This window comes from Canis lupus, chromosome 4 (genome assembly GCF_003254725.2).
Source record: "Canis lupus dingo isolate Sandy chromosome 4, ASM325472v2, whole genome shotgun sequence".
Taxonomy (NCBI): Eukaryota; Metazoa; Chordata; class Mammalia; order Carnivora; family Canidae; genus Canis; species Canis lupus.
This window is the reverse complement of record NC_064246.1, coordinates 11,099,615-11,126,227: the sequence shown is the minus strand read 5'-3', so window position 1 is coordinate 11,126,227 and position 26,613 is coordinate 11,099,615. Positions and strand designations below refer to the sequence as shown.

The 26,613-nt window shown below is 36.3% G+C and overlaps 2 protein-coding genes across 6 annotated transcripts in view; one reads left to right on the top strand and one right to left on the bottom strand.

Annotated features, from left to right (window-relative positions):
* BICC1 (BicC family RNA binding protein 1) overlaps positions 1–26,613 on the bottom strand; it is a 271,306-nt gene that overhangs the window by 164,821 nt on the left and 79,872 nt on the right. For 4 of the 5 annotated variants that reach the window (XM_049108772.1, XM_025435252.3, XM_025435253.3 and 1 more), the window contains exon 2: positions 16,027–16,073. Coding sequence is in view for 4 of the 5 variants with exons in the window: in XM_025435252.3 (XP_025291037.1) it covers positions 16,027–16,073 (47 nt within the window). In the remaining variant the exon portion in view is untranslated. Of the gene's footprint in view, positions 1–15,664; positions 15,903–16,026; positions 16,074–26,613 lie in introns of those variants that run through there. The other variant, XM_049108771.1, reaches the window with a different exon arrangement.
* On the top strand, positions 4,174–5,892 carry LOC112651908 (non-histone chromosomal protein HMG-17-like). Its single transcript, XM_049108774.1, has one exon. It carries the CDS (start codon positions 5,444–5,446, stop codon positions 5,714–5,716), a length of 273 nt encoding a protein of 90 aa, XP_048964731.1. The 5' UTR covers positions 4,174–5,443; the 3' UTR covers positions 5,717–5,892.

Sequence of the window (26,613 nt, the reverse complement as noted above, 5' to 3'; positions counted from 1 at the left end):
TAAAGAAATTCAGAGCACAGATATAAAATGATAATAGTTGTATTTTAGGAAAGAATCATATACTCTGAAATGATTTACACTCTCATTCCTATCATGAGGCTCACTGAGGAAAAATATTTTTTTAAAGCCTCCTTTGTATAACAACCAACACATCCAGCCCCAGCACAAATCTTGGTGATGCTGGTGGTGGTTGTTTTAAAAGAGAGGGGGAGGGGATTTCCAAATGATACATTGTTAAATTCTGTAGACTAGTTTTTCACCAAAAAAGGTTTTTTTTTTCATCAAATGAATATTGTGAAGTGCTGCATATTACAAATTTTCCTAGCAAATTCATGAAATGCAAATAACTACCACATGACAGTCCACAGGCAGTTTGAAGGAAAGAATCTTTTTCACTGTATATGACAGTATTCCTCAAACTTACCTAATCATGGAACTTTTAAATATGATATTTATTAACATAATGCAGAACTAGTGCTTCATAGTACACCCCTTTCAAACTAATACCATGAACATTTAGTTCTAAGAGAATGAGACAGAAATTGAAATCCATTAGCAACTGACACAAACACATGCAAAATATACACAATTTGTTCCCTTTTATCAGCATTAGAGACTAACATGAACTTAAAATTTGTTAGCCCTTGCTCATTCTCCACATCAGTGGTTCCCAGCTTTGGCTACTTAACTGAAGTTATGGGCAGCTTTAAAATATATTACTGGGTGACTGAGTGACAGGCACTGAGGGGGGCACTTGACGTGATGAGCACTGGGTGTTATACTATATGTTGACAAATCAAACTCCAATAAAAAAATATACAATACAATATATTACTAATGCCCTAGCTTCAATTCCAGAACAATTAGATCAGAATCTCTAAGTTTCAGCATCAGTTGTTTTTAAAAGGTCCTTAGGAAAAGACACACCACACCAAGGACACCTAAGAACACTGCTGTGGATTAAGATTTTACCAACAATGAAATGGTTAATTGTAGTGTTTGGGAAATGAGAATGGCTATATGAACTCCAGTTAATTCAGCCAGAATATCTGTCCCTGAAAAATTGAGAATTGCCTCTATTTATTCTATATATGATACTAGATCTCAAATATTCTTGGCTTTCTCTTCTCTGTACTCATTATACTGGTGATTTCACACAAGTACTACAGTATGCTAAATTGGTAGCCAAAGATTTATTTAAGGGTATCTTTAATTTTATACAAATAGAACCAAATTTTCTATTATTTGCCAAATTTGAACCATTGGCCTCAGAAGTTTTAGTCTGATTTCCATAAAACACAGCTAGAAGTAAACTGTAAAGACAAAACTTTCAACTGTCTTTCTGAAAAAGACGTTTTTAAAAAAATATACATGGAAGGTTCAGACTTACTAAACAATGCTATTTATTTTATAGCCATCATTCCAAACTTGGAAATCTTATCATGCAAAATGCAATGAAGGCATTACAGTAGTTGAAAACCCATGTTTCAAAGTATAGGAGAATGCATTTATCATCCAAGTAAAGTGTGGGAAGAAGAAAGTAATAATACATCCCTAAACCCAGCACTTACAAAGAGGTCAAAGATTGCAAAACAAATTATATTGCAAAATGTATGGTTAGCTTCTTAAAATTCATCATATTTCAGGAGATAATAAATACAGACAACAGGATCTCCTAAATTTAATCTGTATTTCAAATCCTATTCATTCTCTCAACTTTTCACTTGAATCTGTGCATAATTAACTTAGATAAAAATATGATATATATCACTTTCAACTCATTTGTTTTCTGAACCATTATGAGAGAGAAACAGTCTCCCCATCCCTTGTTTTACCTTTGCAAAGGCACTTAGTTGGTTCTTTTTGCAAGGAATGCCATTCCACTTTGCCTTAAGGTACTAGTCATGAAATCACAGATTGGGAGAAATCTTAATCTAATCTAATCCCTGCTCTTTGCTAGAAACTTTTCCATAAAATCTTACCTAATCTTACCCAACATGGTAATCATACTCATTTCATATACCCCTCATATCCCTACTCACTTTCTACTCTAGAGTGTGACCTTCTTGAGGACAGAGGCCACAGAGCCACCTTTTCCCTCTATAGTCCTGTATCTGAACAGTGTCTAGCTCCCAGGGAGGACAGTAAGTATCTCATGAGGGGCATCCTATTGTAAAGCCAATACATAATCATTTACCCTAGCCCCTTCTATAAGCATTTTCTCCCTTTGCTTGAGAACTCTTTGAAAGTAGAAATTATTTCTTCTTTAACAGTCCCATGGACCCTAGAAGAAACTGGAGTTTTTAGATTCACAGATTATGAGGTCTCATCATATTTTTAATGTATGAGAGGGATACTAAAGTATATATGAGGGATACTCAAATGAGAGAAAATACATATCCGTGTTCCAATTAAGTACCGAAATATATTATGTCCTCGATTTTGTGAATACCTCCCTCTCAAGGTACTAGCTAAAAGACAAGAAAGGGCAGCCTGAGTGGCTCAGCGGTTTAGCACCACCTTCGGCCCAGGGTGTGATCCTAGAGACCCAGAACCGAGTCCCAAGTCAGGTTCCCTGCGTAGAGCCTGCTTCTCCCTCTGCCTGTGTCTCTGCCTCTCTTCTCTGTGTGTCTCTCATGAATAAATAAATAAAATCTTTAAAAATGAGTGAATGGATGAATGAATGAATGAATGAATGAATGACAAGGAAAACAGGCTCTCCAAACCTGCAAACCTAGGGAACATGCCACAGAGCTCCTCAAACAGCACCTCCTATTGACTGATGACCATTGTCTTCAAAGATCCCACAGGAAAATTAACAAGAAGTCAATTTAAGAAAACAACTTCAAACTAAGTTAAACGTTTGCTCATTCACAGGGGATTAAGGTTTCCTGGTAACTCCAAAGTAAACAGGCACATGGGAATTGAAGCTGGGGTGGTTTTATTCTCTCAAAAAAGTAACTGATGGTGAACACAAGAAAAAACTAAGAAAGAAATACAGAATCTTCCATATATTTGCCAGTAGTTAGTTTCATCTCTGGCTAAATTCCTTCATTCCTCACCTATCATCACTTTAACCATTAAAAAGCAGAAAATCTGAATGACTGATAATCTAGGGTGACCACAGTACTAAAAGCAGTAAATGCTAAGGAAGGAAACACATACTTACACACTTCTCCTAGCATTTTGATTTCACCAAAGGAAAGAAAAAAGAAAGGTAATAAGATCTATTTTTTCATCACTTAAAGTGTCAAATGGCAACTCTTTCAAGAAGGAATTTATGCCCAAAGAAATTAAAAAAAAAAAACTGCAAAAGAACTAGTTTGCGACAAGCCACAATTGTTAAATGTACAAAATAAGAGAATAACATTCAGAATATTTAATAACTTAATTCAAGGATCATGTTACATAAAGAGGCATAGAGTAACAAAGAGTTCTCCTTAACCACAATTAAGAAAAACAGAAAATGTTTCATGCTGTACTAATCCCTCTGCATGTTGGCTGACTACAAACTTCCCACAAAAGGTATAATATTGACTAAAACAACATTAATGTCAACGGCCAAAAAGAAGAAGGAAATCCCACAACAAAATCTTTTTGGAAAATAAGGACAGCACCAGCTTTTTCCACCTAGGATATTAATAGCACTGACCTTACTATTCCTTGAATAATGCTGGCAACTGACTAGCAAAAAGAAACACACCCTGAATAAGAATACTATTCACATATAGTGTGTGTGTGTGTGTGTGTATATATATATATAAAGTGTTCATCATACACTAGTATAGTGGTTTTTTTTATGTTTTAAACACACTGTGGTATTGTTGCTATATATATATTCCAATGACAGGTTTTAAGAAAATATCCTTATGTTTCATCTAAAGAGCACTGCTCCTTTAAGGATAAAATTTAATTTGAACCAATGAGGAGTTAAACTACACATAATGCATAAGCTTTTTAAAGAGAAGGCAATTATATAAGTATTCAAGTAATTGGATGCCTTTTATATGTTTTAGTCTGCATCTTGACTACAAGGCCTCATGATTTCTCAACTACACAAGAAAGGGAGAAAGGACTACGAGGATGCCTACAGATCAAACTTTGAGAAGCAACACAAACTGCCAGCTCTCTGTAGGGGCGTAGCTCACTTCTGCTCTGTCTGCTTACCTCTCTCTCTTTTTTTTTTTTTTTTTTTAAAAGATTTTTTTTTTTTATTGGTGTTCAATTTACTAACATACAGAATAACCCCCAGTGCCCGTCACACATTCACTCCCACCCCCCGCCCTCCTCCCCTTCCAACACCCCTAGTTCGTTTCCCAGAGTTAGCAGTCTTTACGTTCTGTCTCCCTTTCTGATATTTCTCACACATTTCTTCCCCCTTCCCTTATATTCCCTTTCACTATTATTTATATTCCCCAAATGAATGAGAACATATAATGTTTGTCCTTCTCCGACTGGCTTACTTCACTCAGCATAATACCCTCCAGTTCCATCCACGGTACCTCTCTGTTTTGCTCCACGTTCCCTTCTGCGGATGGGCTGCTTCTGCTTACTGACAGCTGCTTCTCCTTATAAGTCCAGCTTTTCCTTGGACAATTCCGTCCCCCTGATTTCTCCCTCACCCCATCCTACATCAAGACCTTTCCCATTCCATTCCCACTACCTCTCAAGGTCTTAGCTTCCCAATCTGTTAGAGATGAGTATCATTCCGTGAGTTTTCGAAGCCCATCACACTGGGCATGGCCGCTGCCTACAGAAAGTTTATCAGCAGCTCTGGTACCCACAGCTAGACCCATTGGCTGTGGCTGGATGAGCTAGGCAACAGAGTGAGGTAGTGCAAAATATAGCTTGTTCCTCTCCTTTTTCGCAGTGGGTCTGTGGGAAGGCAGGCATACAATGAAGCACATATATGTAAAAGTACTATTCAGAGACACAAAGTAAGACTTGAATTACCAAAAGAATAAATTCCAAAATAATCTATCTTGTCTTTAAAACATGCAAAATACTAAGCAAATCAAGAAAAAAGTTGTTCTCTAAAAAAAAAAGGGGGGGGGTCCCAAAATTCAAGGAAAGACTGGTTCATGAGATTACAACAAACCATTATTTTAAGTCTTCTAGATAGAATAAGATATCAGAGGTAGAAACTTCAAAACAACCAACCTCAATGCGATTTTGAAACCTGTTACAACAAGATATAAAGGACTACAAAATCCATACCATTTATTTTACCATGTTAATTTGCCTCCATTCTCGTAGTCATCCCTCTCATGCACTATAACAACCTTACTTCAGAGCCCTACTCTTAGCATAACTTGTAGCTTTATAGATAGACATTCTCTTGGAGCAGTGTGAAGAAGAGGCGAGAACGACCCCCAGACCGGCCAAAGCCCGCGTGCTGCTGAATTCCCACGTCCAGCACTTACATCCTGCCGCGGTAACCACCATGCCCAAGAGAAAGGCTGAAGGGGATGCTAAAGGAGATAAAGCCAAGGTGAAGGATAAGCCACAGAGAAGATCTGCAAGGTTATCTGCTAAACCTGCTCCTCCAAAGCCAGAGCCCAAGCCTAAAAAGGCCCCTGCAAGGAAGGGAGAGAAGGTACCCAAAGGGAAAAGAGGGAAAGCTGATGCTGGCAAGGATGAAAATAACCCTGCAGAAAATGGAGAAGCCAAAACAGACCAGGCACAGAAAGCTGAAGGTGCTGGAGATGCCAAGTGAAGTGTGTGCATTTTGATAACTGTGTACTTCTGGTGACTGTACAATTTGAAATACTATTTTTTATCAAGTTTTATAAAAATGCAGAATTTTGTTTTACTTTTTTTTTTAAGCTATGTTGTTAGCACACGGAAGACTTCATTGTTGTTTTGGGGGAAGGGCATAATAGAATATTTCTGAAGCTAGATTGATAGCAAGGGGAAAAACACCTTTCCCTTCTAGTTTTGAGAAACTTCCTCTTGGCTCCCAGGAGGAGGGATTCCTTGATGTTGACACACATGAGCCACCTTGGTGGCGTGGAAAAACTAAAATTCATTTTTTTTATGTCCTCTTCTCCCTCTCTGCCTTCAACATAGACTTGACTTCCTTAAACCCAGAGACCTATTGGAACCTGACCCCATGAAATGGTTCCCAGTATGTCAGGCAATCTGGACTTTACAGTGCCACCAATCAGATGGTGTCCCTCAAAAGAATTCCTTTTTTAGCTTGTGGATCTTCAGATTGATAATTCTGACATTTTCATTTCACTTCCTGAAAGTCAGGGTCGGCTTGTGAAAAGTTGTCAAATAACATGCTAAATGTGAACTGTCAACCCTCACTCTAAACTTTTCCCTGTTCAGAGCATTACATGAAGACTTCATTGGGTTTTATAGTGGCTTTCTGATTTTGGTAGTCCATTGAAGAAGGGAGTTTGAAAGTTGTTGTATACTGTTAATGACTGTCCGCCCATGTCCTGCCTTAAATACCATGATTGTTTATGAAAAGTATCTTTAATAAAGCTGGATACAGTTTGGAAAAAAAAAAAAAAAAGATAGACATCCTCTTAACTAAAGAAGCACAGACCACCCAAGAGGGGATGATAATTGATGATTTAAGGAAAATCACTTATGTTTTATTAACAGTAAAAAAAAAAAAAAAAAAGAGTCAAACATAGTCATAGAAAAGTACTCTTCAAGTCGGCGGCCACCAGCTAGCCGTCTGCCACCAGCTAGCTGTCTGATCTTGAAAAAATTCAACCCAAGACTATTCAGAGTACTGTCTAGAAGAGAAAAATATCACCATATCCAACTTTAAAATGTACTAATTCTTCTGTGGACCTATTTTAAATCAATAAAGCTTAAACTCTTTACTAAATATCACAGTATTCACTTGAGTCACACTAAATGGCACTAGACAGACCCCATCATTTTATGGACTATAATCCTTCGGCTGAGTCTTTTACCCTATAGGATAACCTTATGGAATCCATAATGAAGAAAGAAAATCACACAGGAATTTTGACTAATGAGTCTCAGAGCCAGGTAAGATCTTTCAGAGACATGCTTTCTATGCTTTGCTATGCTGGTCACAATAATGACCACGTCATCTCCAAGCCAAATGTGAGGTGGAGGGCTTAGAGTGAGAGACAGAGCATGTGAACTGTATCTAAGTGAGTGTGAACTGCCAGTCTGAAATCAAGTATCACCATTTTATGTCATATGCCTAGCAATGAATCAGGGCTAGCCTTCCTTCTTCAGTTGGGTGAAGAATGGCAAGAAATATCAATTCTACATGTCTGTATCATTGCACACAGTGTCTGATGGATATGAAATCTTTATCTACTTTTGAATCACATCCATATCACAGATATTATGGCCTCACTATAATTGTACAGACAAAATACTGTACCCAGATTTTGTTGCCAGATAGAAGATGGGACACTGACCCTGCTCCTGAAAGTGAACAGAATTGTTTGAGAGGTCTGAAAATTAAGTCATATGATAAATCAGAAACTAAGTAACTTTAGTGTGAAGAAGACATGGAATGTTGTAAAAACCATCTTCAAAAATTGTTACACCTCAAAATGGCAAAACAAGGGCAAATGGGGAGAGCCTTTCTAAAAAATTAGCACTATGGACTCACCATATTTTTCTACAGCCCTTCTTTCTTCATCTGTAGAACGACTGTCTTAGATTTATTATAAGATGAGGGGGCACTTAGCATCATGCCTGGTTTGTGGCACAAGTTCCATATACATTGGGTTTTGTCTGTTTCTCTTCTGTGATTTGAAAAATTGCCACAAGAATACTTCCCTGGTTGTTTTAAGGATTGGGGAAAAAAATATAAATTATCTTCTTAAGCTATTTTACTATGATTGATGATGATCATAAGACCAAAGTGTATTGGAAAAAAAAAATCTTCAACTAAAAAAAAAATAAAATAAAAAAAAAATAAAAAATTAGCACTAAGACCTCTCAGATTCCTTTCAACAAAATATTATATATGCTATAAACTGACAACAATTTATGCATACATGAGCAACCTCAAACTATTAACCATGATGACCTGCCTTTCTCCATGAGGTGGTAGTGGTTGTTAATCTTGGTTTTATAAGTTTTAGATACCCACTATAGGAAAGTATAGAGAAAGAATACAAATGAAAGAATAATCTCACTTCCAAGACAATCACTGTTATCATTTGGCATAATTCCAACCCCATTCATTTTTCAAGGCATAAATATATGGCAAGAAAATTTGAATCAAGCTGTTTATATACCTTTTGTCCTGATTTTTGCATTTATATGATAATCATTCTCTCAAGTCATTAAATATTTACCAAAAAAGTATTATTTTTAATGCCTACCTAAGAATATAAAGTTTGGAGATAGCATATTTCAAGCATTAAATTAAGCAATTAGGTTACTTTTAATTTAATTTTAATTATTATACATATTACCATAATGAATATCCTTTTACAATGATTTTCAGACACATCTGATGGTGTCCTATGTATATACAAGACTGAATTTGTCTTAGATTTAAAAACAATTTAAATCATATGACAATCAAAGGACATAATTAAATATACATACGTATACAGACTACCAAAGCAAATGCAAGGCCCCTGTGACTAGAACTAATCAAACCTGGGATGCCTGGGTGGCTCAGTGGTTGAGCGTCTGCCTTTGGCTCAGAGCATGATCCTGGAGTTCTGGGATCGAGTCCCACATGGGCTCCCTGTGGGCATTCTGCTTCTCCCTCTGCCTATGTCTCTGTCTTCTCTCTGTGTCTCTCATGAATAAATAAATTAAATCTTTAAAAAAAAAAACAAAGAACTAATCAAACTTTTTTTAGAACTAATCAAACTTAATCCTTCTTCAGAAATAATTAATGCCACTATCTTGAGAAATTGCTTCTAAACACCACAAATACATTTATATTCGCATGCTGTCAGTTTATTTTTTTTAAGATTTTTATTTATCTTAAATAAATAAAAGAGAGAGAGGCAGAAAGAGACACAGGCAGAGGGAGAAGCAGGCTCCCTGCAGGGAGCCCTATGCAGGCTCAATCATGAAATCACACGTTGATCCGAAGGCAGATGCTCAATCACTGAACCACCCAGGGATCCCATGTTATCAGTTTATTAATGTAATTCTTGTTTACCTGTGTAATGTGAAAATTGTTCTGAAATCTTAATATCACCCATAAATAAAGCAGTTTGTATCTCAATATTTTTCAATTAAGAGAAATGCTGACAATTATAGGAATTAAACACTTTAATCCATTCAGGTAGAACATTTTACAATATAATATAAAAGCCTTTTTAAACTCAGATCAATAAATCACTTAAATGGACCTTTCAATTGTCATTCTATCCCAGGTATACTGCATTCCACTAATCCAGAGTCCTACTTAGTGACCCTTCTTTAAAAACCTATTTCAAATCAAATTCCACTTGATTTTCCACATGACTCAATGCTTTGAGTTTGGTTTCAAGAAGAAAGAATATTTTAACTGGAAAAAAACTAAACTTCACCTGATACTGACTTAAAATTATTATTACTTACTTTAAAAAAATCATAGTAGTAATTAGGGTATTATTGACTACCATCAACATATATTTTACAGGAATCTTAATGACATCCCCTACTCCATGGTTGCAGAGAGAGGAATAAAAGACAAAATGGATTTTCATAAAGTAATTGTGTGAAATGGCTGCCAGAAATAGAGCCAAAATATAATATGATATAGAACTCTACATGTATTTATACAGCATACTACAAACATGGGCCTAAAACCTAGGCTTCTCATGTCAGATAAAGTATCAAAACAGAACTTAGAAGACTAGAAGAATGATGAACATGTTACTTAGATGGCCTTTTTCTTATCTTTTCTCATTCACCCTTATCTGTCAGATAATAAAGAACAAATTATAAGGCATAAAAACAGGATCACGGGGTGCATGGATGGCTCAGTCAGTTGTGTCTGACTCTTGATTTCAGCTCAGGTCATAACCTCAGGGTCCTGGTATGGAGCCCCAAGTCTGCCTCTGCACTCAGCAGTGAGTCTGCTTGAGGAGTCTCTCCTTCTCCCTCCGCCCCTCCCCCATACTTTTTCTTTTCCTCACTCACTCAAATAAATAAATAAATCTCTAAAAAAAAAAAAAATAAGATCAATTCTTACCTTTAACAACTTTCAAAAACATGACCAGACAACCTATTTCAGGGGGTTGTTCTATTTTTCTAAGTCTTATATATGGTCAGTTATCCCTATTTAGCCAGGAATAGGAAAGAACCATGAGGACAAAGTTTCTCACTGAAACTTACTTTCAGGGCCATACTGTTATAATCAGGAATAAAAAGTCAGCATCTCTGAATGTTAGCTTCAAGACTTAACTGCCCATTAGTGGAGACACCCATTGGTGATTATTCTTGCATAAGATTAAAATCAACACTATAATCTGCATAGCCTTCTCCACACATCTTCAGTACTGTGACACCAAATACTCTTCACTTTATGTACACGTTTTTGTAATGTTTGAATTGTGAACCATGTGAATACATTACTTATTGAAACAAAGATCAAAACTTTAAAATATCCTAATTTTATTTAAATAGAATTTAAAATGTCTAAACATAAATTCTCAGTGTTAGAGAAACTATATCATGGGCTATAGTTAATTGAATTCATTTTTAAATAATTAAAACAAAACTTATCTCTATTACCAGAGGACTATGATCTATTCAACACACACAATGAAAGTGGAAAAATTAAAAGCAATTTTATAATTTCTGCCTTAGCCCTTGCCCTGTAAAAAGATTAAAGAAGTCCTCATCTAAGATCACCTGAAACACTCATTTTGTGGTACAGAGGGAAACAAATACTCTATCCACAACTTTCCCCAGAAGACAACACTTGCTACTTTCCAGGCTTAAAATGACAAAAGTAATCTGTTTGCCTTAAAAGGATGGGTTTGAGGGTACTAAAAATATGCCACATAAGTCACCAAACAGTATCTTATTTATGCTAGTCTTACTGTTAGCTTTTATGGAAATCCATAGTTTATGGGTCAGTTTTCCAAACTGACACATTTTAAGGCTATAAAATGTCCCTATATTAAAAATGTGTCATGTGTACTTTGGGGAGAAATAATGTATATAACCTGATGCAATGGAAAACATGGCTTTCATCAATTATGATGTTGACTGGATTTTGTCTTCTTCAACCACTGGGATTCAGGATTCCTAAATAAAGCACTGTGCTTTGATGAGTCACACTTATAGCACAATCCCTATACTCATCCCCACCTAATATACTGGAACACATTTTCCCTCCAAGCTGGCCATTTCACAAGAAAAAAAGGGAAAAAAAAAAAAAGAACTGATTAAAAGGAAACAGGACAGACAGTGAGTAAGCCATGAACAACTGCCCAAAGAACTGTAAAACTCCTGGCAGATCATTTCCATGTGTTTCAATTAAAGTTGCCATAAGAGGTGGACAACGAACTACAGAGAATACTGATAAAGTTGTATACATTCCCTCCCTTTTGTGAGTATTTAGAGCCGAAGAATAAAAAGTACAACTACTGGAGATCTTGCAAAGCATAAAAACACTTGGAATGTATCCAATGCAAACAGTCTGATTTATAATTCCATCAGCCAATCAGAGAATATTTTTAAAAAGCACTCTACATGCATTTTTAATATACACAGAAAAAAATGTGAAGGGTATATAAATAGTTATCCTTCAAAGATGGGATGACAGATTACATTTTTTCCCTTTCTTCTGTTACTTATATATTTGTTCTAGACAATTTAGAAATGACTCATAATAAGGAAAAAAAAACAAATTTAGTACAAATGACTAGGCAGTTAAAATGTATACATTAATACATGATAAATACAGTTTACAGTTTTAGGAAATTTTTCTAATTATAGTAAATTTTTCTACAGAATGATTTCCCCCATTTAGAAGTGTTTATAGGTTGAATTCTGTCCCACAAAAAAAAAAAATTCCTATGTTGAAATCCTAATTCCCAGTACCTCAGAATGCGACCTTATTTGGAAATAGGGTCATTGCTGATGTAATTAGTAAGCTGAGATCACTGGAGTGAGCCCTAATCAGTATGACCAATGTCCTTATAAAAAGAGAAAATTTGGATAGAGACACACACAAGGAGGATGCCTGTGAAGACAAAGGCAGAGTTAGGGAAGACGCTTCTACAAGCCAAGGAACACCAAAGATGGTAAGCAAATCACCAAAAACTCAGAGAGGAATGGAACAGATTCTCCCTCACAGCTCAGAAGGAACCAATCCTGTTGCTACCTTGCTCTTGGACTCCTATCTCCAGAACTGTAAGGTAGCCAATTTCTGTTGCCACCCAGTTCGTGGTACAGTGTTTAGTAGCCCTAACAAACTAACATAAAAGGTTTCAAAGCATAACACAGGAAGACCTTATACTCCGACCACATACATTTTTCGTAACTATCCATCTTTTGGTAGACAATGCTTGCAAAATCAATCCTCCTTCCATATGCTCCTTCTACCACCACCCATGATGACAGGTAAGGCTACATAACTAATTTTTCTCCAATGGAATATGAGAAGTGACATATGCCACATCCAGGCCTGGACCTTAAGACTGGGGCATACTTCCTCCATACTCTTCCTTTTTTTTACCAGCTCACATTTGGACATGTGCTCACCCACATGAAGTAAAGTAGCACAGCTACTTCTTAGAAGAAATCTGGGTCTTTAACTGACAGCATGGGACAGAGCCACCCATCAAGGGGGAATATTCTCCTTATCATGTTACAAGAAAGTAAAAGAAATAACTTTTTTAAGCCACTAAATCATTGGGTTTCTTTGCTAGAACAGGTTAGCCTTTGGTCTAATAGTCTAATAGGGTACCAGGGGAAAAAAAAAAAAAAAAAAACATTTCAAATACATTGAATAACACAGTATGCAGAAAACCAGGTAAATATCTGAAACAAGAAATGTGATTCTACAGGAGAAGTTTAAGTGTAAACTAAGCAACTACTATTACAGCTCCAAATCTGAAACAATATATTTGATGACCTTAGTAGTTGTTAAATTACAATTTAAACCCTTTGCGGGAATCTACCAAATCTAATTAGAAATCTAATTCTTAAAGATTTTTTTTTTATTCATAAGGATTTTTAAATTTATCTTCTAATTTTTCATGAAAATAACTAAATTTAGTATAATCATATTGTTATGATTTTATATACATTTTAATGGTACAAAAACAAAGTAACACATATGTCTCACACTCCTCCAATCTCCTCTCTAGAGAAAGCCAGTATGAAGCTGGGAAGGTATCCTTCCAGACTTAAATGTTATAAAATAACAAAGGTGATCAAATTTTAATTTTAAAGTCAACTCAAGAGAAGTTTAAAAAAAAAAAGAGAGAGAGAAGTTTTAGTTTTTGTGATACCTAGAGTCAAAACCAAAACATATTCTAATAATAAGCATATAAGGGGCACCTGGGTGGCTCAGTGATTGAGTATCTGCCTTTGGCTCAGATTGTGATCCTGGGGTCCTGGGATCAAGTCCTGCATCAGGCTCCCCACAGGGAGTCTGCTTCTCCCTCTGCCTCTCTCTCTTTGTCTCTCTTGAATAAATAAATTTTTTTTTAAAAAAAAAGCATATAAGAGCCTTCACATTTGCCTAACTCTGAGAAAAGAAATTTATTTTTCTCATAGATGCTAATGATCAGCATTGTGGCCTATTTCTTGTTCTTAAATGCTTCCCAAAATGTCATTATGTGAAACTGGAATACGTGTGAAACTAAAAGAAAGTTCCTGGAGAACAATTCAATACTTCTCCATTACTTCATTCTACTGTAGATGAACCATAATGTCTACTCCCGTCTGGTCAAAACACTGAAAATTACTCTTCTGGAATTTGGAATGTTTGCTTTTTATTAAGTCACAGGTTCTTTCCAGGGTGACTATCCAAATCCTGCATGGACACTTATCAGGAAGATACTCTACTAAACTAAAGAAGAAAATTAATAAATAAAAACTACCCCTATTTAGTTATTCAGGGACTTAATTAACCTGTGACCAAGAATGGAATCTATGATTCCAACTCATGGTTTGTTGGACACACACATGTTCCTGGATTCAAACATGTGTTTCTATTTAAACTGTTGGAATGTATATATGGCTCCACAAAGAGCGATAAATATTAGCAAATCTTCTAAGAATGAAGGTCCTTTATGACCACATACACCATGTTTTGATTCAGTTTTTCAAATGTGTCAGTCACACAAAGCTGAACAATCTGCTTTTTACATCTATCCACAAGTTAAAGAACAATGAAATAAAATCCTCCCATGAATTACATCTATCTGTACTTTCACAGCCAACCCAAGGCAGATCTGTGATTTCTGCTATTTGTCTTCTCTTCCTTCATGGTAAGCCTGCCTTAGGTAGAGGCAGGGGATTCTGAAATGCCCATGTAATGAGAAGTTGGATATGAACCATTTACCAGGTAATGCCAAGTAAGGGGCTTCAGGTATAGTACAGAAACTTCAACAGCATGAGCCTAAAGAGAGGTGGAAAACTGTGGTCTGACATGTTCTACTTGGCCAGCATAGCATTTTTAAACTTTTAAAACTTAAGCACCTTTAGGAAAGGCCCTCCATACAAATAAGGTACTTCACATAAACTGCACTTCACAGAAGTTCACCTCAACATGAACTATGAATGCCTCAGATGTCATGTATGCAAATCAAATGTCTGAAGTGTGAGTGCCACAGGAATTCTTCCAACCTGTTTAGCCTTCATATAGTTTGTTTCTTTGCCTAGAATACTCTCCCAACCCACCCAAGCCTACCTCTTCACTTAACTACTACTCATCTTAAGTACTCCAGAAGTCCTTTCTTACCTCCCAAAGCTCCAGTCAAGTGCTTAATCCTCCATGGTTCTGACTCTCCTGCTATTTCTATGACTATATTGTCAGACATCAGGCTAATTCCTTCAGGGCAAGGACTATGCCGTTTAGTCTCTCTAGTGTGAAGAATATAGCAAGTGGTAAATAAATACTTTCAGAATTACTAAACAGCAATACAAATGTCAGCTGAAAATATTTGCTTCCATATTCTTGGAAGAGAATGCAGAAAATGATGAAGTTGACAAAAAAGAAAAAAATGTGGATCACACAGAGCAAGAAAATAAAGAGGCTGTAAACGCCATATCTGGTTACACACAGGTGATTTCCAAAGGCTGAAGACCCACATGGCATTATTTAACCTCATCTATAGCTGCTGCTTTATTTCACTTCAGGACACCTGTATATTTGTTGTTACACATGTTTTTTGGCTCCCAACAACAAAGACACAAATATAATAAATCCAAATAAATAAAGAAGAACATGAACTTGAGTCAATTTTTTTTTAAAGGATAGGCATCTTCCCTTATACAAAACACTTATTTTAAAATAGAGCCGACTAGAAATAATCAATTGCTAATCATAGCTTCTCATACTCATTTTTCAATCAGGTCCACTCCTCTTTCCCTTTACTATATATGACTAACCAGACTGGCTCCAATGAAGTTCAGAACTCTCAGAGGACAGTCAGGGACATAGTCACCAACAATGAGCAAACAGGTCTAAAGGTGCATCTTTCATTGATTATATCTTCCCACTCATGGTCATGCTTACCGGAAATGAGGAAAACTGTAAGGAATTCCACTCCATGTCCAGGTCAGGTATGTAAATGAGTAAAGAAACAACAGGGAGAGCAGTGAAAGAAGTTAATCAGGACAGCATACAGCACTCATTGCCTCTTTGCCTCCAAGCAAAAATGTCTTACAGTTTCCTCAGGAGGAGCCGGAAGTTGAGAATGCTTACCTCCCAAACAGTATCTCACGCTTTCTTTGCCCTGAGCATTTCCAGCTATCTCATCAAAACCTTTTCTCCTTCATATGGGAGGGTAGCTTTTCAGGGGCCTCCAGTGTAGCAACTAAGACACGCTGATTTCTTCTCCTTAATTATCACCAAGACAGGAGTACAAAGCAACTTACCTTCTGAAAAAAGTCTTCCCCACTTTTGCCTTTTCCTTCAGCAGCAGCTGTAAATAAAAATGTATATATTTAAAATAGTTTCTTTTTTCAACCTATGTATTCAAACCTCTCAAGTATTAGGTATGAGAATAAATAAAAAAGTAAGAAAGATGCCATTCTTGCTCTCCCAAAGCTCAGTGCCTGCCTGAACAGGCCTCATCTTTGATGCAAAGTCACTAAAAAAATAGAACACTAATCCAATCAAATATACATCTTTAGATAATTTCACACTTTTTTTTTGTATGAAAGACTCGGGTCTCTCTTTTCACACATAGATGAAATAATCTCATCCTTTCATAATTAAGGAACAACACGAACAAGTGCAACTATCAATATAATCAATGCTCTATCTATAACCAATCCCAGGCATTGATGTTGCCTTCTCAATTGGTGGCTCATCCCACAAAGCCTACACTCTGAGCTATTTGTTCTATGCTTTGCAGACTCTATAATCTACTTAGGTTTCAGCTGGCATCATACCACTTTAATTCACTTAATTCACATAAGAGAGAGACAAAACAACATGAGGATGAAACAGTAATAGTGAAGATCACAGGTAACAATAAAACTTCACAGATTAATTTAAAGGTCATTACATTCGAACAACTGTTTTTTTTTATTTTTTTTTCTTAAATTTTTATTTATTTGTGATAGTCACAGAGAGAGAGAGAGAATGAGGCAGAGACACAGGCAGAGGGAGAAGCAGGCTCCATGCACCGGGAGCCCGACGTGGGATTCGATCCCGGGTCTCCAGGATCGCGCCCTGGGCCAAAGGCAGGCGCCAAACCGCTGCGCCACCCAGGGATCCCCGAACAACTGTTTTTATATCTAATTGGCAGCCTATAAATATAGGAGAAACCCAAGTCTCTACATTCAAAAATCTTACAACTCCATGAACTTTCTTTTTAATTTGTGGAGAAGAGGAAGCAATTTGACTGAGAGGAGAGAGAGGACACATGGCCAATAGCAAACTGCTTGCCAAGAGCCTCAAATTGCATCTTTTAGATGCAAACACCAGGGGCGCCTGGGGGGCTCAGCTGGTTAGGCACTAGATTCTGGTTCAGGTCATGGTATCAGAGTCGTGAGATCAAGCCCCATGTCGGGTTCTGCACTGAGTGTGAAGCCTGCTTAAGATCCTCTCTCTCCCTCTCCCCATATCCTCCCTCCTGATGCCCACTCTCAACTCATGCTCTAAAAAAATTAAATAAATAAAAAAGGAAAGAAAGAAAGCAAACACCAAACAGGTCTCAAATTCAGGTGCAAGGTGATGAGTGGTTAACTGGAGAAGTCACCCCCCCCCACCCCCGACCAAGACAAGGAAACGTGCTGAGCAAGAACTCCTAGACAATGAAATCTGGAAAACCATAGTACCCCAAACACCTACTGGTTAATACAGTCAAGGAACACTATATATACATGCATATATATGCATGTGTGTGTCCAAGACATTTATTAAAATTATTAAAGACTCTTGTGTGTCAACTATACCTCAATTTTAAATTTTTTTTTAATTTTTATTTATTTATTTATGATAGTCACAGAGAGAGAGAGAGGCAGAGACATAGGCAGAGGGAGAAGCAGGCTCCATGCACCAGGAGCCTGATGTGGGATTCGATCCCGGGTCTCCCGCGCCCTGGGCCAAAGGCAGGCGCCAAACCGCTGCGCCACCCAGGGATCCCTATACCTCAATTTTAAAAAATTATTAATGACCCAAGAAATGTGGCAGGTCATTCTTTTAGGTAGAAGACTCAAAACTAAACTTCTCTCTGCCCTCAAAGAAATAGCAAGTATTGAAATTTCATTTTTTTTCACCAACTTTAATTTCACAGTTAAATATAAGACACCTTCTACAATCTTATAAAATCGTGTATTTTTATCAACATATTTTCATCCAAAACCAGAACAGAACACAGAATACATATTTCTGTGATTCCCAAAAATGATCTGAGGAAATGTATGAAACAAGAGCTAAAAAGAAACAAAAAATTTAAATTCTAATGGCAGGCTGAACAACAGCCCCTCAAAGATGTTCATGTCCTAATTCCTGGAACCTATACTTTACGTGGCAAAAGGGATTTTTGGTAGGTGTTATTAAGATTCCTGAGACAGGAAGAGAATCCTGAATTACCCAGGTAGGCCCAATGTTCTTATAAGAGAGTAGCAGGAAGGCCAGAATCCAAGAAGGTAATGTGACAATAGAAGCAGAGGGAGAGCAAGACATAGAACAAAGAAAGAAGTCAGAGGAGAAAGATATTAGAGATGCTACACTGCTGGCTTTGAAGATGGACAAAGAGGAGCACAAGGAAAGAACATAAGTGGCCTCTAGAAGCTGGGAAAGGCAAGGAAATGGACTCTCCCCTGGGACCTCTGGAGGGAGCATGGCCCTGCCAACACATGGATATATGCCAATGAAATCCATTTCAGACTTTTGAACTCTGAAACTGCAGAATAAATTTATGTTGTTGTAAACAATTATGCTTGTACTTTGTTACAACAGCAAAAAACAAAACACAAAAAAAATATTAATACATAATCCCAAACCATTTTAACTTCACTTTCTGCAAAAATACTATACCTTCAACAGTATGAGCTTAGCATAGAAACTGAGCAAAGACATGTGAGCATCTGAATCACACATTCCCACAAATAGGTTCCTGGTAGTTAACGCTACAAATTATGATTTTTCACTCTCTAATTTGGAAATATGTCAATATTAAAACTTAAAAAAAAAAAAACAAAAAGCAGAGGTGCCTGGGTGGCTCAGTCGGTTAAACACACAGTTCTTAATCTCAGTTCAGGTCTTGCTCTTGGGGTCATGACTTCAGGCTGCACATTGAGCTCCACGCTGGGCATGGAGACTACTAACTAACTAAGTAACTAGCTAACTAACTAGATAGGTAGGTAGGTAGGTAGGTAGGTAGCAAATTTGACCCATAAAACAAAGCTCATACTTTCTAAATAAACTGGAAAATATGGATTATTCTAGATAGAGCAGCCACCTAGGCAAGACAAAAGGACAATGCCCAAACCTAATGACATAAAACTAATATCAAGTGCCTTGAAGGCACTTCAACTCAGCCACTTCTTGGGCTTTATCTCTACAGCAAAAAATAGTTTGAAGGGGCCCTGCCTGGAGATAAAAACTGCAGAGCACGGCACAAAGATTTGAAAAAATTCTAGTGACGCTGAGGAAACTCTACTTTGAAAAGAAATTTTAGAAACAAAGATATTTTCAAAGGCCTATCAAGCAAGACAGACCTATCAAGAGCCCTTCCACCTACAGGGAACTTCTTCACAACTTAGAATTCATCATTTTAAATTTCATAATACATTTTATTACAGACATTTCCTTTAGGACACTTATTTTGCTCATGATAAACTCATTATGTCACAACCTTGAAATGTCCCTTCATTCCAAGTCCAGCTAAACAGACTTCACAGAATGGCCTTTTAATCCCTGGATCAATAAAAAAAGGGGGGGGGGGGTTCCACAGACTCAAATTACAATTAACTATTTTCAGAAAAACATCTAAAATTTAAAAGAAACATGCAACTTTAGCAACCTTAGGAGGTCAAGGGGAAGAGGAGGCAGGGATGCTCTCTGAAACCAAAAATACTCATCCTGAAATTCTTTTGCTGTTTTCATTCCAAGTGTTTATGTATAAGAAGCTCCAAATCTGCCTGGTTTTCCCTCAAATCCTAAGTACTGTACATTCCTCAAGCCCACCAAGTACCCTAGTAAAAGATTCTGACCAGATACGTAGACCACTGCCTCAGATACAAACCATGGTTGGTAATAAAAAATAAAAAATAAAAAAATCATGGTTGGTCCAAGTCATGGGCACTTTATAATAACCATTCCTTATCTCATTCCCAAGTTGCTGGGTCTCCTGCAGGACTTCTACTGACCCCATGCAAGCAAAGCTGTCAAGGCCACAGAAGTCACCACATCAAGCGAGAACAACATAACACCCAAAGTATCTCCAAGCCACCCCATCCCAATGGGGGATCTTCTGTGCTCAAATTTGAGAGCTCGATTCTCAAATACAGTCCAAACTCCTCTGAAGAAATGAGAGATTGTGCAGAGGAGGTTTGTAGAATATTTACTTCTCGATATAAACTTAAGTATTTAATATGTTCATTTTATAGATACAGAAAACAAAAAGAAGTTCACTCTTTCATTCCATGAATATTTAAGTCCTATGGTGATCAATCAAAATTGGCAAGGCTCTGACCTATTCAATTAAAAATCATGGCCTATATATTCACAGCCACCACTAGTAAGATGAAGCCAAAATCAAAATTTAATTTTAGTGACAACTTCCCAAAGATCTTTTCATGGTCACAATCCACCCAAACTAAACTTATTAGAAATTTAATTTAGCTATTCTCATTTAGAACAATGTGCTAAAAAGCTACTCATTTCACTTTTAACCCAACATGACCGCTGGGCAGCTCCTGTCACGCCTAAAGAATAAAGGGTGCTTCTAGAAGATCATCTAAGAGTTGGATTAAAAGAGAGAGAGAGAGAGATGATAACATCTTGACTCAATGGTTGTCTTTTCATTATGGTTGGAGGGGCAAATGTTGCCTGTGAAATGAGCCAAGTCATCCTTATGTTGTGGCCCTCCTTGACCCTTGGAGTCTGACTATATTCTGTGGTATAACAATTACAACTGAGTCTTCACATTCTTATACACCAATAGACTCTCATTTTTTTTTATTCCACAGTAACATGAACACACACACAACAATTTTGCAGGCTTTTTCTGTCTTTATAATATGACTTCTGTCTGATGTTCCAAAATTTAGTCATTTGATTGTAAAAACCCTGGATTATTCTTACCAATGAACACAACTGTCTTTATTTTCACGACATAGAACAGCAGGAATAAATTACTTCAATATTACTGAAACATGGCTTCGTAAGATTGCACAGGTAAAGCATTTCATAATTTAAGCTAAACAATTCATTTTTATGTTTATTGTAATTTCTCCAATGCTTCACCATATTTTGATATTTTTGCTTCACAAGAAATATGGAATGGCAAAATCCATAGCCAATAAAAACAGCAAAAGTTGAAACAGGTGTAAACTATTATATTCCCCCAAACTATAAGGCAAATCTAGTTAATTACTGAATTAAAGGGGGAAAAAAATTTCAATTTTAAATTCTTTGTGGGGCATATGGAAACTTGTTTAAATATCCCTTTCACTCTAAAATGCTTTTCCATTATAACAACTGATGCTTTCTGGAGTCAGATCTAAAAACACAAGGATTATGTATTCATATTTAAAACACAGTACGGACTATCTTTAAATACTCCCTTGATAGGCAGTGGGGTTTTTCCGCAATCCTGTGGAATCTGAGCCAAAACACACACACACACACACACACACACACAGCCGAATAGAAAAATGAGAAATAATTCTTCAAATCTATAAAGATACAGGCATTTTCCCCTTTTTCTTAACATAACCCAACTGCAGCACATTTGCAACTAAGAAGGCTGCTGTATGTGAAGGTCACCTAAAGATAAATGTGACCATTTAGGTAGCCTAATTCTCTGCAAAAATACTTTACTAAAATTTTAAAACATTCACTTATCAGATCAATTTAATCAATATGCTAAAAGAGCTATGCAAAGTATTTTATTCTGTATATTACTGTCTTCAACAAACTTCCATGACAATTGTGCCAATTTCACTGAAAGAGGAATCACAAAAAGATGTAGAAGATGCAGTTACTATATACTCTGAGACCTTTTTATGTTCATGAATCATATCTAACACTTGAGAGTGGCATTCAAAGTTCTGAGAATTGACTGAATGATTGATGTTAAGTCTATTTTTAAAGTTTCTTCAATTCTCAAAGTCATTCAAATACTCTAGTGAACTGAAAAACACCCAGGTTTAAACATCAGTAGTGAACAGCGGCTTCTGTACGTTGTACATCACAGTAATAAGCGTGAGGATTTTCAGAACTCATATTTTCTAAAAGTTTGTGTGCTTTCAAAGTCCACAATGAACAAATAAAACTCACCTGCTTTTGAAAATTTAAACAAAGAAAGAAAGCTCATAGAGAAAAATCAAGGAAAAACAGGCAAAATTTTTTTTCTTAAAATAGTGATTGGTAATTTGAGGATGGTTTTCTTCAGTTTAATGCCTTTCCTAAAATAATTTTTTTGTTGTTTTGCAGTTAAAATTCCCCAAGTTCAGGAGAGACTGGAGGAAGATGGTGGTGGGGATCGGTCCCTAGACTTGCCTCATTCCAGAGAAACAACTAGATAACTATCAAATCAATCTAAATACCCCAGGAATTGACCTGAAGACTGTCAGACAGGAGTGCTTAGGTGGTTCAGTCAGTTAAGTGTCTCCTTCAGCTGAGGTCATCATCCCAGGGTTCTAGGATAGAGCCCCACATCAGGCTCCTTGCTCAGATGGGACCCTGTTTCTCTCTCTCCCTCTGCCCCCACTTGTGTTCTCACAAGCTCTGCATTCTCTTAAATAAATAAATAATCTTAAAAAAAAAAAAAAAAAGGACTGTCAGAACAAACTCCACAACTAAAGGTAGAGAAGCAGTAATATCAAATGACTTGTCTAACACACAGAGGCAGGCACGGAGACTTAGACAAAATGAGAAGACATAGGAATTTGTCCCAAACGAAAGAACAAGACAGGGCCACAGCCAGAGATCAAGATTAAACAGATATAACTAACATGCCTGATAAAGAATTTAAAGTAATAATCATAAAGACACTCAATGGACTGAGAAAAGAGTGGAAGACATGAGTGGGATCCTTAATACAGAGATAAGGAATAACAAAGGAGAGATAAAGGGTTCAATAAACAAAACCAGAAACATGCTTGATAGAATAAACAGCAGGCTAGAGAAAGCAGAGGAAGAAATCAATGACCTAGAAGAAGACAGAGTAATGGAAAGTAATCAATCTGAACAAAAGAGAGGAAAGAGGGAAAAAGAATGACACAATGAAAAATATACATAAGAAACTCAGTGACTCCATCAAACCTAATAACATTCTTATTATAGGAGTCCTAGAGAAAACGAGAGCAAAAAGAGGGCAGAAAATTTATTTGAAAAAATAATAGCAGAAAGCTTCCCAAGTCTGGGGAAGGAAACAGATACCCAGATCCAGGAGGCAGGGAGAACACTCAACCAAATTAACAAAAGCAGATCCACACCAAGCAGACCATAAAACCAAACTCAACAAATTCAAAATGACTAAAGTCATATCATGCATCTTTTCTGACCACAAGGCTATGAAAATAGAAGTCAACCATAAGAAAAATATGGAAAGACCACAAATATATGGATGGTAAATAACATGCTACTAACTAATGAATGAGTCAATCAGAAAATAAAAGAAAAAATTTTAAAGTACATGGAGACAAATGAAAATGAAACAATGGTTCAAAACTTCTGGGATGCAGCAAAACTGGTTCTAAAATGGAAGTTTATAGCAATACAGGTCTACTTCAAGAAGCAAGAAAAATCTCAAACAATCCAACCTTACACCTAAACAATCTAGAAAAGAAGAACAAACAAAACCTAAAACCAGCAGAAGAAAAGAAACAAGACTAGAGCAGGTGGGGCACCTGGATGGCTCAGTCGGTTAAGCATCTGCCTTGGGTTCAGGTCATGATCTCGGGGTCCTGGAATTGAGCCTCACATCAGGCTCCTGCTTCTCTGTCTCCCTCTGCCTCTCTCCCTTGTTCATGTTCTTTCTCTCTCTCAAATAAAATCTTAAAAATTAAAAAGGAAGACTAGAGCAGAAATACACAGTATACAAACTTAAAAAACAATAGAAAAGATCAATGAAACTAGGAGCTGATTCTTTGGTAAAAATATCCTTTCCCCCTAAGGTCAGGAACAAGACAGGGATGTCCAACTCTCACTTGATTCAATCTCACTTCTATTCAACATAGTTACTGGGAGTACTAGCCACAGCAACCAGACAACAAAAAGAAACAAAAGGCATCTAAATCAGTAAGGAAGAAGTAAAACTTTCACTATTTGTAAATGACATGAGACTATATATGAAAACCTGAAAGATTCCACCAAAAAAAAACCCCTGCTAGAACTGATAAATGAATTCAGTAAAATCACAGGATACAAAATCAATGTACAGAAATCTGCTACTTTTGTGTACACTAATAATGAAACAGCAGAAAAAGATATTAAAACAATCTCATTTATAATTGCACAAAAGATTTTAAGATACCTAAGATATCTTAATTTTAAGATAAACCTAACCAAAGAGGTGAAAGACCTATACTCTGAAAACTATAGAACACTTATGAGAGAAACTGAAAATGACATAAAGAAAGGAAAGACGTTCTATGCTCATGCACTGGAAGAACAAACATTGTTAAAATGTCTATACTACCCAAAGCAATCCACACATTTAATGCAATCCTTTTCAAAATACCAACAGCATTTTTCATTAAACTAAAACAACCCTAAAATTTGTATGGAACTGCAAAAGATCCCAAACAAAGCAATCTTGAAAAAGAAAAGGAAAGTTGGAGGCATAGCAATTCTGGACTTCAAGATGTATTAAAAAGTTGTAGTAATCAAAAGAGTATGGTACTGGCACAAAAGTAAATACACAGATCAACGGAACAGAACAGAAAACCCAGAAATAAACCCACAACTATATGGTCAATTAATCTCTGAAAAAGCAGAAAAGAATAACCAATGGGAAAAAGACAACCTCTTCAACAAATGGTGCTGGGAAAACCAGACAGCAATATGCAAAAGAATGAAATTGGAGCATTTTTTTATACCACACACAAAAATAAATTCAAAATGGATGAAAGATCTAAATATAAACCATAAAAACCTGGAAGAAAGCATAGGCAGTAATTTCTTTGACATCAGCTGTAGCAACTTTTTTCTAGATAGATCCCCTGAGGCAAGGGGGAAAATAGCAAAAATGAACTACTGGGACTACATCAAAATACAAAGCTTCTTCTGCATAATGAAAGAAATAATCAACAAAACTAAAAGGCAAACTATGGAACAAAAGAACTTATTTGCAAACAACATACCTGATAAAGGGTTAGTATTCAAAATATATAAAAAAAACTTATACAACTCAACACAAAAAAACAAATAATCCAATTTTAAAATGATCAGAACACATGAACAGACATTTCTCCAAGGAAGGCATCCAGATGCTAATAGACACGTGAAAAGATGTTCATCATCACCTATTATCAGGGAAATGCAAACCAAAACTATAATGAGATACCACCTCACACTTGTCAGAATGGTTAAGTTAAAATCAACAACACAAGAAACAGGTGTTAGTGAGGATGTGGAGAAAAAGGAACCTTCTTGCACTCTTAGTGGGAATGCAAACTGATGCAGCCACTCCAGAAAACAATATGGAAGTTCCTCAAAACGTTAAAAATAGAACTACCCTACAATCCAGCAATTGCATTATGGGATATTTACCCAAAGAATATAAACACACTAATTCAAAGGGATACATGCCCCCCAATGCTTATAGCATTATTTATGCTATAAGCAAAATTATGGAAGGAGCCCAGGTGTCCAACAATTGATGAATGGGGTAAAGAAGATGTGGAATATATACACAAGGAAATATTATTCGGTCATTAAAAAGAATGAATTCATTAAAAAGAATGAAATCTTGGCCATTTGCAACAATATGCATGGAACTAGAGTGTATTATGCTAAGTGAAACAAATCAGTCAGAGAAAGACAAATACTATATGATTTCATTCATATGTGGAATTTAAGAAACAAACAAGCAAAGGAGGAAAAAAGAGACAAACCAAGAAAAAGATTCTTAATTACAGAAAACAAACTGATGGTAACTAAAGGGGAGCTGGGTGGGGGAACAGGTTAAATAGGTGATGGGGATTAAAGAGTGCATTTGTGATGAGCACTGGGTATTGTATGAAATTACTGAATCACTATATTGTAGTACAACTGAAACTAATATAATACTGTATGTTAACTAACCGGAATTAAAAACTTACCAAAAAAATCCCCATGTTCAAAAATGAAATAAATTATTTTTTAAGGAGACTATAAGACATGATATATAGAATTATCTCACTTCTGTATATAAAAATGTACAAAGGATAAGTAAAGACAAAGGATAAAGTAAACAAAATATTAACAATCATTATTCGAGTAGTGGAATTACTGGATAATTCATCACTTTCTCCTTTGTATTTTTCAGAATGTGTTTAAATAGCCTGAACTTTTTTTAACTATGAAAAGGAATCAGGTAACATATTTGAAATCCTTCCTGTTTGAGAGTGAACCAAGGTTGGACTGGTTTGTCACAGCATTTTCAGCACACAAGGTATAAAGCAATCTGGCAAAAGTCTGAAGGTCAAATGTGGATATAAGCTACCCAAGGGACAGAATGACTACAGCAATATCAGAGATGAATACTGGACAATGAAATCATACCAAACACAGAATATCATAGGCCTTAATTAATCTAGCACCCTCTAGACTGAAATACTGATTCTGTATAACTCTCA

What these genes read in the sequence shown, in the direction of transcription:
- LOC112651908 (XM_049108774.1), top strand. Translation starts at nt 5,444, where the DNA reads ATGCCCAAGAGAAAGGCTGAAGGGGATGCTAAAGGAGATAAAGCCAAG.